This window comes from Falco biarmicus, chromosome 5, assembly GCF_023638135.1.
Source record: "Falco biarmicus isolate bFalBia1 chromosome 5, bFalBia1.pri, whole genome shotgun sequence".
NCBI lineage: Eukaryota > Metazoa > Chordata > Aves > Falconiformes > Falconidae > Falco > Falco biarmicus.
In genome coordinates, this window is record NC_079292.1 from 32,344,529 (window position 1) to 32,360,701 (window position 16,173).

General features: G+C 37.4%; 1 protein-coding gene across 1 annotated transcript in view; it reads right to left on the reverse strand.

Moving 5' to 3' along the window:
- Window positions 1-14,149, reverse strand: part of NAV3 (neuron navigator 3) — a 414,503-nt gene extending 400,354 nt beyond the window's left edge. Inside the window, exon 1 of the mRNA XM_056340408.1 lies at window positions 13,786-14,149. Within this exon, the coding sequence (XP_056196383.1) occupies window positions 13,786-13,857 (72 nt within the window). The 5' untranslated portion in view covers window positions 13,858-14,149. The remainder of the gene's footprint in view (window positions 1-13,785) is intronic.
- Between the last annotated feature and the right edge of the window lie 2,024 nt (window positions 14,150-16,173).

A 16,173-nucleotide genomic window follows, 5' to 3' on the forward strand; every position in this document is an offset into this window, starting at 1 on the left:
CCCTTCAATCACTGTGTATAGTAATAAAGGCTAAAAATTTTAAACAGCATTAAAATCACACAGAGAAATAACTATTCAAGTCTTAAAGGTTTTTAACAATGGAGAACTCACAACCCTTTCTTTTTCTTTATTGGAACCCTCTTGATTCAAGTGGTGTACTTCTAGGAATATTGTGTCCATAGCATTCCTAAACATATACTGCAGTAGAGAAAGAAGGGGGGGTGGGGGGGAGTAGAGATCAGCATACTCAAAACACATTGTCTTAACCAATACCTCATGATAAGGAGAAACAAGTACTTTTTGAAAATATTAAACAGCAGTAATGGATACCTTTTCCCCCCTTAATGAGGTTTCAGTTGGGTTTTTTTCTTTTAAAAAACACAAAATATCTAGCATACATGTTCTGACTTCCACACAGGAGAGTCTCTGGTTTCCCTGGGCAGCTGTCAGAGCAATCAACCTCAGTCATGAAAACCTCCTTTACAGGGGAGGAAAATAAAAATTAAGACCAGCACCTCCCGTAAAGATATGTTTGATGGTTTCACCTTTATCTCTTTCAAAATTCTATTGTTACCCAAGCAAGCAGCATAGCCTGAGCTGCAAATTTAACAGTTTAAAATATGCAACTGAACTTACCTTGGTAAAAAATTAATTCCTGGGGAACACAACTTGCAGTCTGTTAGGCCAGCTGTTCAGCTAACAAATGACAACTCCTCCTTTCTTTCTAGCTGTGCCATGAACTGACATATCAAGATAACACAACAAGATTTTTGACAGATCAAATTTGCATTGGCCACAATTATTAGACACAAGTTGCGGAGGAATGACTTGCTTCACTTTAATCATTTCATGGGCATATACAGATAAGCAAAGGGCAAGAAAAAGGCTAAAGGTATTTTACATCTCTTTTTATGCTCAGGAGTTTGTTTATAGCAATACTAACCAAAAGTGAACAAAAACACTAGGGGAGAAGAAGGTGAACAAAGCAGATGATGTGCATTATTTCTGCTTATGATAGGTTAAAATCAACTCTGAGATCTCCATAATCATTCTTTGGCACTTTTGAATTACAGATTCACTTAGGAATTTTGTTCTTGGGATCATCTTTGTTTATAACATTTACATACCATTTTAGCTCATTACTGTTGATCATGGGATAGCATGGAATATTGAAATCTTTTCCTGCAAGAGATGTAAATCAAATCTTGATGTAATGTTAACTCCTAACAGACTGCTTTGACTCATGAGTGTTGTTTTTATGCATCATTTTATTACTTTTTGTATGTATGGCTATTCTGCAAATCAGCTAGCATTACTTGTACATTTTTAAAGAAGGGAGCTCCTTTGGATTTTAAGCTGGAAAGCTCATTTTACACCAGGATGATGATACTCCAGAGCAAGTTGTAACCAGCTCCATCTACTTTCAGAAAAGAACAAAATCCCAGTTGTCTAAACCAGCATAGGAAAATGTTAGGAAAATTCTGTAATTTTCTTCTATTATCTCTTTCATCCGTCTCCCCAACTGATCCATTTCCTCCTCTTGCAATTATTTCTTTAAATGACCATTTGGAAATATATAGAAAGAGTAAGTGGTATTGTAAGTAGTAGTCATGTGGCAGATGACAATGACAAGAAAGTGCCATCTACTTTAGCTACCACCTAAATGGAATGAATTAAGAATGCATTACTCTGTGTAATGCACAGCCAAAAGGGCTCCTATAATCCTGAGAACATGTTTAGATTACTATGATGAAGAAAAATCAGGAAATCAGAGTAAAATATGGACACAATGCAGTAATAGCTATGGCATATATAAGTTTTTGGTGAGCATGACAGAAAGAAAAAGCCGGTGTATTCCTTCCTGTGTGTACACAAACCTCTCCCTCCTCTCATACACAGTACAGCTTTGTTTCCAAGTGATAGCTGGTTTCATATAGGAGATCACATTCTACCAACATAAAGGCATGTTCCACTTTTAGGGACTAAATACAAAAGTGGAATCAAGGGAAACAACAAGCAAATCATAAGGTCTTTAAGCCAGACAGTCTTTTTTACTGTATTCCTACAGCAGCAGCACAACTGTATCCTGATCCATGACAGACTCCTGTCTCTGACACGATGCAAATAAATAGCCATGAGTGCAGTGTATTTATTTTAAACACTAGGCAAATATATTTGACCTTCAATCTGAGGATCTTAATGCTCTGAGAGAAATCAATGATTCAGAAAATCTTTTAATTTTACAGGTGGCTAAAACTGAGTTTAAGCTGCTTCCCTGAGGGTACAAAGAGAATTGACAAAGCTAGAAGAGAATCAGACCTTTAGCTTTTCTGCCTCAACTTCTACTTATGTCATCCTTCCCAAAAGCGATACAGCAGCAGCTGTCATATAGCAATAGGCATATTTATATAATTAATAAGCTATTGCATAAACTTACAGATAGAGATGGTGTTTGGCATAGAAGTAACTGTTCCACTCCAAATACAGAGTGGGTTCAGGCAAGCTAAATAACCATCTTCCAGAATTTTGGCTTCAATATTGAACTGCTGCCTCAACAGCATTAAAAATGGTAGGTGTCTAAGGTAACTTCTGTTTAAGAAGTCAACATATTTAAAAGAAAAAAATGTAAAAATATCACCATCAAGAAATCAGTATGTACATCAATGACTAAACATCAAGTAAGAAATACATTCAAGATATCAGAGCATATCTTGTACTAACCATATGTAAAAGCTGGTTTTAAATTATGCCCATCATTGGGGACCCCATTTATTACTGCTTTATGTATACTTCCCAGCATTCTAGAGATTATGATGTTGAATCACTATGTGCTTGTGTATTGTAGTCCCCTTGATTCTCATTTATGACGTCAACAATAAATTCAAAGTCACCTGACCTCTGCAATAAAGCCAAAAGAATACCTCCTGGAAATTATCCCCTCCAAATGACAAATTACAGAGTGTTTACATCAGGCAATTTAAAAATAAATTATTGGCAGCTTCCCCCTAGTCCTCTTTTATTGGTAAAATGCCTCCGCCATACTTATGAGTAACAATACCCCATCATAGACTTACCATGCAACTTATTACTGGCATCAGTTTAGGGATTCAGGTAAAGAGGGACATTTGCACCATGTCAGTCAGATGATATGGGGACTGACAGAATTTTAAGGCTGCACCTCTTATTGAAAGCAAAGAGAAACTTCCATGTTTCTGACTGACATGGAGCACACTGACAGTCTATATAAGAGGAAAGATATAAACACACAAATTTCTCACAACAAAATCTAAAAAATGCACATTTAAAAAAATTTCCAACTTAAAATAAAACATTAAAATCATGCAATTACTACTGCTTTTAAAAGACTCAAGGGCCCTAGTTACAGACAAGTGAAAGCACTGCACAGACATGCGCACAGGGTGACAGAGACCCTGAACTAAGAATACTGTTTTCTGGGGGGGGGGGGGGGTGTAAAAAAAAAAAAACAAGAAACAAATGGAATATGGAGAAAGAAAAACATTTTAATACAATTACACTTGGGATTGGCCTATGCATCGTTGTCCATATTACATGCTTATATGCAAGCACCCACTCAAAATACTTGTACATACATGTAGATATGCATATTTAAACCCACAGTTATCTGTGTGTTTGTATATGCAGTCACATTAAAAAACCCAATAAGCTGGGTTAATCTGAGCAAAGGAGAAGGAAAATGAAAAACAAACATACAGAAGGCTACAAACATGCAGAAAGAATAGAAGAAACATGACAAAAAAACTGACAGAGAAAGGAGAAAACAACAATAGCAACAAGAAAGGAGAAACAGACAAAAGAAAAATAATATCAAGAGCCTAACTTATAAAGACAGCCTGCTGACTTGCATTTCAACTACAGGTTTATTTTTCCTTCAAGAATAATAAATTTTGAACTGGAACAACTGCTTTGCTACATACCTTCAAATAAAGCCCTGGATGCCAGGAGCTGTCCCTTTCCCTGACAAAACCTACATTTGGTCACTCAGGTAAAAGTGCCATTAAGGGAAATTTCCATACCAGATCTTGACAATTCTAGAAGACATCAAGGACTTTTAATATTAAAAAAAACATATGGATTTTGCCTACAGCAGTGTCTACTGAGGTACAATTTTATTCCATCTTAACATACTACAAAAACCCCTCAAATGAATTATATCATTCTAGAATTCACTTCACTAGCAGTTGGATATACTGATGTCTAAAAAAAGAACAAACAAAAAACCCACAAAAAACCCACCTCCTCAAAAAAAACAAACAAAAAACCAAAAAAACCCAAAACCCACTTCCAGAAAACAAGCAACACCAAAAACACAGCTGTGAAATAAAGGAAACATTAATATTAAATTCAGCAGCTCTATTAACCTTTTCTTCTAGCACAGCTTTGCTCATTTACATGCAGAAAACATACAATGTAACTATGTTAGTCTGTATATATATACACTTATATTCAAAACAAAATGGATATTCATGTTTTTGATAATCAACTGTGAAAGGAAGTAAGTTTGCACTAAAAAGAATACTATAACAATTTCTAGAGCTCTTCCCTGCCTTCACATTCTTTTGCACTTCAGCACTGGGCTAATACCAATACCTAGGCATTATAAAAATAAAAGCGAGGCATCTCCCAGCAGTATTCTTCCATTGGAATGCAGTGCCAATGAACACTGACACTTCAGACTAAGGTATAACAAAGCTGTCTTCCATTCTGGTACAATATCCAGATGCCAGAGATTCACATTTAAGGGTTGTCTGCATTATGAAACTCATGTGACAAACTAATGAGACCTCAGCAATGTACCTTGACTCTAATTCTGCAGTTTTGGGGAGGTTTTTTCCCCACATGCATTTCCTTTAGTAATTATGTAGGAATCCTAGAAAACTAATTTGTAGAAGCTAGGCTTTAAACTTTTCTGTGCATCATTTTTGCATTTTTACAACCCTTTCTCATCCTCTTTATTCAGAGTGCATATTTGTATCTAAGAGAACAAGATCTGGTTTAATTTGGGACTATTGATTGTTGTTGATAATCATTCAGTGATTCCATCAGATGTGTCTATTCAGAAGCTAAAAGCCACAGTACCAGGCAGGGCTGTCCTCTCCTATGTTGCTTAAGGCTAGACCTATCTAGAATGAGTTTAAAAAGTTAACAACTCTGCTCTACAAGCAGACACACAATACAGTATCACAATAGACTTCTTGCTTTAGCATTTACAAAATGCAGTCTTATAAATGTCTTTATATCTTTCTCACAAAGGCACACTGCAGTATGTTCCATCACTGGTTTACTGCTACTGATATAGGACCAGCAGCAGATGCTTCTTCCAGTTTCAATAATTATCATTTCAGAGGAATTAGAGAGGCAGATAGGTAGGACTTCCATCCAGGACACAGATTCAACAACAGCTGTAATGCTTTACTTGTACCGCAAGACTGCAGAGATAACCAGGAAGATGCAAAGTACTTGACCTGAGTTTAGGATCTAGTTAAAATCTCAAAGCAACAATACAAAGTGATTCAGAGAAACTACCTCAATGCAAATGTGGCAAAACCAAGTTTTCCCAACTCCTTTGTAAACACAGAAGTACCTTTCACTTAATGTAGAAGTAGAACAATTGTCAAAATGAAAAAGAAGTGTCTTTGGTTACATCCATGTCAACATTGATCTAGTGATTTATTTTTTTTTTTTTTCTTTCAGGCATTCAAGCCTAGTCTACAACGGGGGTTATCAGGAGTTCAGGTTATTTTTACTTAATTCTTCCCAATATTTTGGGAGGAATCCTGGCTATTCTCTTTTCAGTTGTTGTTGTATGGAACCTGCTCAGCATAGAAAAGAATCCCATGGGAATTTCAAAGTTCAAGAGAAGGGAGACAAGAAAATAATAGGCATTTACTCTGAATGCAGTTTGATACAGGATCATCCACAAGATTTAAGAAAATACTTTAAAAAGTCAGCAGGATAGTTGACTCCTAATACACTTATTATGGGACCATCCCTATTACAAAGATCAGATTTCAAACTGCAAAAACCTCAACAAGTCTTTCAAAAGATATGATCTTCATTAAGTTTGGTGATAAAAATCCCAGAACAATGTCACACTGCAAGACAAGGATCACCTAGAAGCCTCAGTTCATATTCCCCACTGTACAGTGCTCTATGCAACTGCTTTTCAAGCTTGTGCTCCTTTTATGGAGGGAAAAGACAAGACAGGACAAGGTTGTGTATTATTTTGGCAGCCCAACCCTTTCCTAATCTATATTTCATCCTTGACATGCAGAAGATTTTCCCGGATGAGGATTTCAAGACAAGAGCAGCTAAGCAGATATTATTCAGTAACACTTTTTAAAAATAACAACAGTAAGAGCAGGAAAATACTAAATAACAGTTATAGTGTTTTCCTTATTTTACCATGCCACTGCAGAGAAATAACAAAAAAGAAATCCACATGACTTTATTTACTACCCTAGCTATATATTATCACTTAAATTGTTCTATGTACTAAGGCTAACGAGGTTTCTTTGAAAAAGCTAGGAGCGACAGCAATCAAAAACCAGGATTTATGGTGGGAAGCCTCTAGTCTTCTTTTTTTCTCCCCTGTTCTAATAGACAAGTGAAAACCTTGCAGATAGTTTGTAACCATCAAGGTGTCCTAGAGCAAACTGTATCTTTATAGATGTCACTGTTTTCCGCTTCTTAGCCCTTGTATCTCATTCCAAACTAGGTAAGACCATTTGAGATGAGACACTTAAATCTACATTTGCATATTTACTAATAGCAATGTAATTGGTAGAAATTGGAAACTGTACCTTTAGTAGTAAGACCAAGGCAAGTAATCAATAGTACTACCTTTCCTGGAGCAAGGTGTGGAGGGTGGTGTATTATTAACCCAAGTGAAAAGCTTTGTTCTTCCTTTCACTCTACTGTGTAGTATATATCCAAAACCAGGTCGTATATGTACATACAAAATAGTATTTATTTCAGCTATGTGGTTATGCAAAAATCTACCAGCACAAGTAAGTGCAAAGCAGCTGAACTTCTTCCAACCAGACAGCGATAACATCCCGTACAACTTTTACCTGGTATTCTTAAACAAGTTTTATTCAGTTACCAGGCATATATTCACATTATCTTTAAGCTGCTACTGTTAAGTGGAAAGAAAAGTAACTGGCTAAGGAACCAAGGCGTATTACTGAAATATAAAATACAGCCAGTCAGTATTTAAAAAAACCCAACAATTAGTATTTAATTTCTCAGCTGTTTTAGTGCACCACTGCTCTGTAAATTGAGCCTTTGTTGTAGACAGTGCCTTTCAGATGGCAATGAAAAAGTACAAAAAAGAAATGTGTACTATCTTATTTCCATCATGGTTCTTTAACAGGAGGAAAGAACCCTGTAAACATGCAGCAGAGGACATGAATTTACTTCACGAATTATTAAATATGGGATTCACATTTCATTAGATTATATTTAACACCATTTAGTGAGCCTGTAAAGGTTGTTTTTGTTGGGTGTTTTGTTGTTTTGGTTTTTTTTATTGGAACAACTGCACTAGCAAAGCACATGGAACAATTTCAGCAAGTGAGAGGAGTCAGGTGGTGGGGCCCCAGGGAGGTTTGGCAGAGAGGGAAATAATTCAAGTCTTCCTAGCATAAATTTTGAAACAGAAAATTCATGGAGCACAGAGGGAGACAGCTTAAGGGAAAGACAGAAGTAATATATGATAGGGTGACATAACAAAGAATTTGGGAAGTAACGCTAGTTTTATACCCCCAGCCTATTTCTTCTCATCAGGTGGGTGGGCTTTTCCTAACTCTGCCTAATTCAAAGGTATCAAATAAAAAACAGAAGCAAAACAAAAAGAGAACAAACCTCTTCCCTCAGCCCTGAAGACCCGTCACTATCCCCTCACCCCACTTGTTTTGGTTAAAACACTAAATATAAGTTCTGAAAGAAAAAACCTGCCAGCTGTTGTGAGATAAGGGATAATAGTGAACACTGAGCTTAAGTCTCTGACTCTTCACCAGATCTTCAGACCTCCAGTTGTTTGCAAAGCATCCCCTGACAGAGACGCAGATGGGCAGATGGACAAAACCCACACAGAACATACACATATATGTATATAAGTGTAGAAGGGACTAGGATGGGTAGAGGGGGAGGGAGAGAAAGCTCATTTAGAGTGGCCTCAGAGGGAAAAATAAAAACAGAATAGGAGAAATCAACTTTTTGTTGAGATAACAAGAAACATCATCCGGATCCTTGGCCTTCAAATTAAAATGATCTATTAAATAAGAATAGCAACAACCCTGGCCTAACCAGTCTTTCATGCCATTATTTTTAAAAACAGGTGTTGGGTGACTACAGAATTAGTCATAAAAATGAGAACCGATATGTGAAAATTGGAAGCATAGACACAGCAGTATGAGCATGTTTGCAAGAACAAATTGTGCTCCTGGCCCAACTACCTCATGACAATGACATCTGATTTTCCCAAAATGCTCCATGTATTGAATATCAACTAAGACCAAGCAGGTAGGGAATGGAGGAACAATGTGATACACATGCTGATTCCTCCCATTTCATCTGTCCCTTCCAAACCTTCTCTCTTGATCTCATTTTTAAAAGCTTGCCTATCAAGACTGTCTGATGCTTTTGACAGCAAACTACTATTTTACACTGTCAAGCAAAAAGTGACTGATTATTGGACGGTTAGTTAATCTCCAAATGGCTACTGGGGAGACCAGCAAAACATCCAACAATTGGCAAGGCTTGTTTGGTATTTCTGCTTATTAAGTACATTTAATTATTGCCTAGTAATACTGTCTTGGTGTCTATTAAAAATCCCTCTGTGTTCAGTGGCTCATCTGCCTACAAAAAGAAAGACTGAAGAAAATAATGCCATCTGTTCTGAAAGCAACTGAGATCCTTGCCCTTTCTCATATTTAAAAATGGGGGTGGGGGGAGTGGTGTCTGTGTATATGTGATGGTGAAGTACTGAAAACTCTCCTTCATTGTCATTTAGCTTGGATCAGCCTCTGAACACAAGGACCGAGGCCTTTGGTTGAAAGACTTTAAAAGAAAATGTGATGAAAAACTATCCCTGTGACCATTTTGTGCGTGCAGAACTCCAAGCCATATGTCAATGGTGTCAGTGGGGGTGTGTCCTGGTTTCAGCTGGGATAGAGTTAATTTTCTTCTTAGTAACTAGTGCAGTGCTGTCTTTGAGATTTGGTGTAAGAACAGTGTTGATAGCACACTGATGGTTTTAGTAGTTGCTAGGTAATGTTTATACTAAGTCAAGGACTTTTCAGTTTCTCAGGTCGTGCCAGCAAGAAGGCTGGAGGGGCACAAGAAACTGTGAGGGGACGCAGCCAGGGCAGCTGACCTGAACTGGCCAAAGGGATATTCCATACCACGGGACATCATGCTGAGTATATAAACAGGGGAGTGGGTTGGCTGGGGCCTGCTGCTCACTGCTCAGGGACTGGCTGGGCATTGGTCAGCAGGTGCTGAGCAGCTGTATTGTGCATCACTTGTTTTCCTTCCTCCCTTCCCTTCAGACTTCATTCCTCCACCCTCTCCCTCTTTTTCATAATAACTGTCATTGTTATTATTGGTGGGATTTATTTCATTTTTATTTTATTTTCAATGATTAAATGGTTCTTATCTCAACCCTTGACTTTTACATTCCTTTGCAATTCTCCCCATCCCTTGGGGGGGGAGGGGCAGCGAGCAAGCGGCTGCATGGTGCTTGGTTGCTGGCTGGGGTTAAAACACCACAGAGTGCAAAGATTCCTCTTTTGGAAAGTAGCAATTCCACCAAGAACATTACTACTACCGTATTCTGCATGATGGATTTCAAATCTAGGTGCACATCTTTTGGTGTGAGCGAGGATAGGGACTCTGAGCTTCTCTGAAACACCCTAGACACTGTGGAACAGAAAGTAGTAAATTAGCAGATAAGGCAGATATGCCAAACCTTTAAGGGACTACGTACTATCATACTGGGAAGTATTTTGTACATTACTATAGTTCTGAAAATTTTATAGGTTTACACAGGGTCAAGTACATAAATGATACTGGAGGGTATTGCAACCTATGCAGTCTGCCAGCATGTTGCCTCACACTTATGCAATACACTTACAGTGAAGCCGCTCTTGGGCTCCCACCCCAGTCTCTAGACTTTAAGAAGGTCACGGCTGCAAGGCTTGGCTTTGCCTTCCTGAGGCAAGCAGGTGTTTTTCGAAAGATACCAAGTAACCTTTCCAGTCTGTCAGAGAAATGGCCACAATGGGACTTTCTTGTGGGGGGAAACATTACAATTAAACGCCTGGAGTAGTCAGGAAATTTTACATATGCATTTTACAATTTGACTAGCACAAACCATGCATGTGGCAGCAGATTACAAATTTTTATGCTGATTTTGAAAACTGAAGAACCCTGCTGAATGATGAAATACAGATTGATAAGCCAGTCTCAAAACTTATTTGCAACAAGTTGCATATAGAAACCTGTTATTCAAACTAGTTCATACTGCTCTCTACCATTTACCATGCACTAAAATAATGAACCATGCATACCATATTGTAAATGGGTATACAAGCATTTGCTACTTACTGGCATTTATGTCCTAAAACCTTGAATATGATCATACTTCTAAAACAAAAAATTACAGTACACTGGGAATGACAGAGATGCAGAAGCACACAATTTAACCTGAAATCTCTACATGGATGGAGCTGTATGCCTGGCACCTACAGCATGGAAGAAAGAACAACACATTTTGGACAGAGATACTATGGACACACAGTCCCTCAAGCAGATAACGCTGATGGACATCCCAGAACTGCCCATTCCAGCTCATTACCAACTTCTTTAGGCTTTGTACCCAGCTAGAAGAATTTGTAGAGAGAAGTCCTATGCCTCTTTTCTGTAGGAGGTCAAATTAACTGATTACAATGATCTTTCTAAGATCTTTTACCTCTCTGCACCGCCTTCTGTTGGTCTGCCTCCCTCCCTTTCGCAACACTTGAGCTACAGAAATTGAACTTACTGGTTCCACACAGCTACCAAAAGCTCTCACTTTGTGCCTGAGCCTCATTTTGAACTCAAGAGGTTCAAACACCTGAGTATTAGCCCCGAGAAACCTCCAGTCCCACAAACATAGACTACTGCCAGAAATCAGTAAACCGATCTTCGCATCTTGCAGCTACAGAAAGGTTAAGGAGCTTGATAGTTCTGCAACCATAAAAAAAGTATGCACCTCTTTAAAATGCAGGTGATAGCATTTGATGGGTTTTGAGATAAGGAGCGTATCTGAGTGTCCTACAGACATGATAACATGAAAATTATATAAACATAGTTGTCAAGGCCTAAATCCAGATCATAAGAAAGTAACTATATAGCATAGTTATGAAAGTATTAGAAAAGCTAAATGCCAAAGCACAGTCTGCCTTTTTAAAACTACCCAAGAAATTTTATATCCTTAACATGAAGATTTTCTCCATTTTTCCTAAATCTCCTTATGCATACAACAGTCCAGCGATGATACATTCTGCAGCAACAGAACAGCTGAGTCTTCCCAGAACACAGAATTTTTCATTTATTTATACAACGTTATTTATACAACAATTCAGCTTGACTTCTGCCTGGTCTGATTCAGATAGATGCCTTAGTGGTGCTCTATGTCAGCCAGTAAATCAACTAATATTTCCTAAATTGGTCCATTTTTATTTCACTCACTCCTTCTAACATATTTCAAAATTTGCTTTACAATCAATGTAGCATAAAGAGATAGCCAAATTGCTACTACTGCTTGTGTTTCCCCATCACTTTTAAAGCCTTCCTTTATTGAAATATTAGCCTTCTATAATGAACTTGATACTAGCATATCAGTGATATTAAATTACTAGTAAGGATCCCTGAATGTAATGAAAACTAACCAGTGTATTATCATCACATTTACTTCTTCAGCTTCAACCACACCACAGGAGCAGAGTCTTTTAGAAGCAGCAGAGACTTTGGTGGTTGTTGCATAGTTCTACAGCTGGATAAAATATCCACAGACCAGCTCAAAGAAAACATTTGACCTTGAGGTACAACAGATCCTCTTTGAAACAAACTTTCTCCTCCTAAGCAATCTGAAGACTCAGTCTCTAGAAGTGAATCTGCAGGTTTTAGACATGAAGGGGAAAAAATCCTTTTGAAATAAGAGGGGGGTGGGGGGAAAAGGGTACTTGAGCATACTCTATTCCAGATCACAGAGTAATGGTTCAGAAAAAAGTTCACTGGATGGTGAGATTAATGCTAATATTTCTCAGCCTTTTTTTGTGCCACAGAAAAGTAGGAACTAGAAGTTGAAGAAAGTCCCATGCTCTAAAGCAGTTATCTCCTATCACATACCTCTGTATCTCTTTCATTACAAAAATTGCACTCAAAAGCTGAATATACATTGCAATCGTTTCATCATGTGTTATCATGGTATATTTCCAGCAATCCTCTGCACTTTAAAGGCTATTGGCTGTGACTGAATGACTTAGATTAACACATAACAAATCTCAGAGGCACTAAAACCAAGTATTTGATTTTCTAGGTCTTAAAATTCTTTCATTTATGTTGCCTGCAATATTATTGTATTAAATTGGGATAAATATCTCCCAATTTGTATTTTTCTGAAACAAGTTGAAAGTTATTTAAAACCTTAGCCAGCAGCTTTCAAACCAAAATTTGAAAAGAGATCCAACCCAGCAGCATTTTTTAAAATTAGCCTGTGCAATAATAAAGTATATAACCTGCACTGATGCATGATTGAGACATTAAAAGCCTCAATGAACCTATGCAGTAATGCAAAAAGGCCAGTAAATCTCATTTTAAGGCCTAGAATGAAGCGTACTACAGCCACAGAACGCTACACCAGAATGCACTTTCTCTGCTAGCTGCCATTTTGTGTAGACCTTACGTTAGAGCCAAGGTACAAAAAGTATTACAGAGTTTTGAACTTCTAATAAACTGCAGATTAAAAGAATAAAATTAAAAGAACAAAACATAATAGCAAAAAAATTTCAGGAAAAATCAAACTACCAATAAAGTAAAAAAAAAGGGAGGACCCAATGATATTAAAAAGCATGAAATTGAGTTTTATGAAATAAGCATTAGAAAAATTTCCAGACCAGTATGAAAAAGCAAAGGAGATGAACTGGGAACATGAGCCTTTTTGGACAGTCTGTTGCAAAAGCGGGATTTCCAAAAGATTTTCCATATTGTGGAAGCATGAATTTACATGCTTCAACTGCCTTGGGTACTGAAAGGTAAAACCTGAACAACAACAAGTTATCTGAAAACCAAAATATACAGAACTACAGGTAGGATACAATGGGAGAAGGGTCTACCGACACATCCACTGCAGAAGACTACGATCTCAAACAGTCTCACAGGCTGATTATCAAATACTTACTTCGGATCAGCAGGTCTCTGCCATGAACTCAGCACTGATCATGAGTAAATGCTTTGCCAAAGAAATTGCTAGATGAATTCAGAGCTTTTGACACAAAATTACCAGGTAATCAAGCAGTATTAAGAAGAAAATTACTAGACAGTGAAAAAATTGAGTCCCATAACAGCAACTCACTGTACTGCAATAGTGTGTGAACATAGCAGTCTACCCTCAGAAGCACATTAATTTCCTGTTTACTAAAAATCAAAGAATTTGCAAGTGATTCAAATATAATTAAGTATAATTAAAAATAATCTTACCTTCTTTTGATCTTCTAGTTTATGACTTACTGGATTCCTTCCATGTTTGTTCATCTCTGAAGATAAATCCATCACATTCACTCCTTGCCTTTCAAAAGGAAATCTGTTCGGCAATACAGCAAACTAATCCTTAAAACAGGGGCTACAAACACAGAGACATGGTGTTTTTCCCATCACACACCATCTCTGAACATCAATGACTTGGAGAAATGACTAAGAAACCCATTGGTAGAGCTGAGGAAAACTTTGCAGTTCACTCTTAGAACTTTCCAAATCACCATAGCGTTTTAAAATGCTGATGTTTAAGAAGAGAAATATTCATCCACTACTTTTAACTCCAACTGCTATCTGTATCTTTCTTCACAGGTTTCCATTTTACAGAAGGTTACATCCTGACTGTGAACCTGTTGGGGGAAAAAAAAAAATCATCAAGATTGATTTGCAATTTGCTGTCACTCTTTGTAACTGTTCATCTGTCTTTTAACAGGTGTGGGGACAGAGGTGTTTATTTGCCTTGGTGGTGTGTTTTTTTAAAAAAAAAATATAATGTTAAAAATAACTAGTACTGTTGGGTTTTTTATTTAATACTTGGGACAATGAACCTATGCAGGATCCTACTCATCCTCTTCTCATCCTCTTTTACACCGCAGCAGCCACACAGAGTATTCACTGCTAACAGTTAGTGAATTCCAGCTACACACATCCAGGAAAAGTTAAAGGAAAGAGCAAAGAATTTTTCATCATCATCATCCACCTCCTACTCAGTGCTTTCAAAAAGTAATACCCTGTATAACACTGACAAGGTCCCTGTAGTCAGAATACTAAGTCCTAGCAAATACAACAACTTTTAAACCCCCTCCAAAAAAAACCCCACACCTCCTGCAAAAGTTCTCTTAAAGGCTGCACATAGTAGGTGGGAAATAAAACAAGACAAACTGCAAACAAGACTTGTTTGCCAGAAAATTAAAGTTCTGCTAACTGCAAGAGAAAGAGACAGTGTCTTTTCTGTCATTTTTGAGAACAACATTGTGGAATATTCATTCCTTCAGTGCAATTGAAAGTCAATTGTGTATAAACTGAATAACTGAGTAGATGAAGCCCCCATAAAGAATAATTTGAATGCCACTTTAATTTTAAATGCATAATTTCACAACATGCCTTCACTAATGCATACAGAATAAGAGATACAGTGTATGGAATGGTACACACTAGCTCACGCAGTCTGTCTCTAATAAAATGACATTGAAAGTTTATTTTCTCTTAGAATAAATATATCCAAAATTCAGTGGAGTCATTACCAATATTACTATCAGCTTAAACTGTCTTCTCATCATACCTAAGGTACAAATGCTACTCTACAGTAACTGATTTATACTTAGGCCAAAAATTGTAAAGCTGATGCCTGAAGTTTGCTTCTAAAGAAAGAAATCCATATTTAGGCATCTATGGCTGGGGAGGCTTGAGGGGGTTGGTTTTTGGTTTTTTCACCCTAGGTGCCTAAACCTGAGGTTCAGAAACAAAGACTGGGAACTGACAGTCAAGTCTGAAAGGTGCTTCTAGGAGGATCTGAACTAACCTTCTGTATTTGCAATGAAAGCTACTTATGTTTTTTAATAGATGTCACTAGGCTCATGCCATGCCAAACAACTCATTGCTCCATTTTTGGTTTGGTTGTTGTTGGTATCTTGGATTTCTGAGTATTCTCAAATTTGCATTTTTCACTTGGGACTTAAAGGCAAAACCTGCTGCAGTCCACGAAAAGTTCTTTTTTGATAGTGTTGAATTAAAAACAAAAAACCCGAAAGATGTCTAGTCCCACAACTAAAATAGCAAGCTTTCTTTTTGTGATCCAGTTACACCGGAGAAAGACTTAGGCTGTTACCACAGGTTGGGTGACTCCACAAGGGTGGGATAAACTGAACAGTGAGACAAAATCAAGGGCTCAATATTGATACAAAGAAACACTGACAGCATGTTGTCCTATGGGATACAATTTCTCCTTCAGACCAAAAAGTGTCCCAACAAGGAATAAAATTGTAGTTATTCTCAACAACTACAATGTGAGGCAGCTATTTCTTACCCATATTTATCTTTGTATAAATTTGAATACAATATCAACAAAGGACTAATCATACAATAAGGACATGTCTGTTCCAAAATAACTAGAAGCAAACAGAAGATGCATCTGCCTTGTGAAATCATAGGAATATCAACAATTATACACAAAGCTACTAAATGACAGAAGGTATACCCAGGCAGAGGCTGGTTTCCCAAACACAGCTTTAGGTTGTTAAGTCCCACCTAAGAATGTAACCAACTCTGCTTGCTATTCTAACTTTTGAGAATCACCACCTCCTGCAAATGACACAGATAAGCATCATATTACAA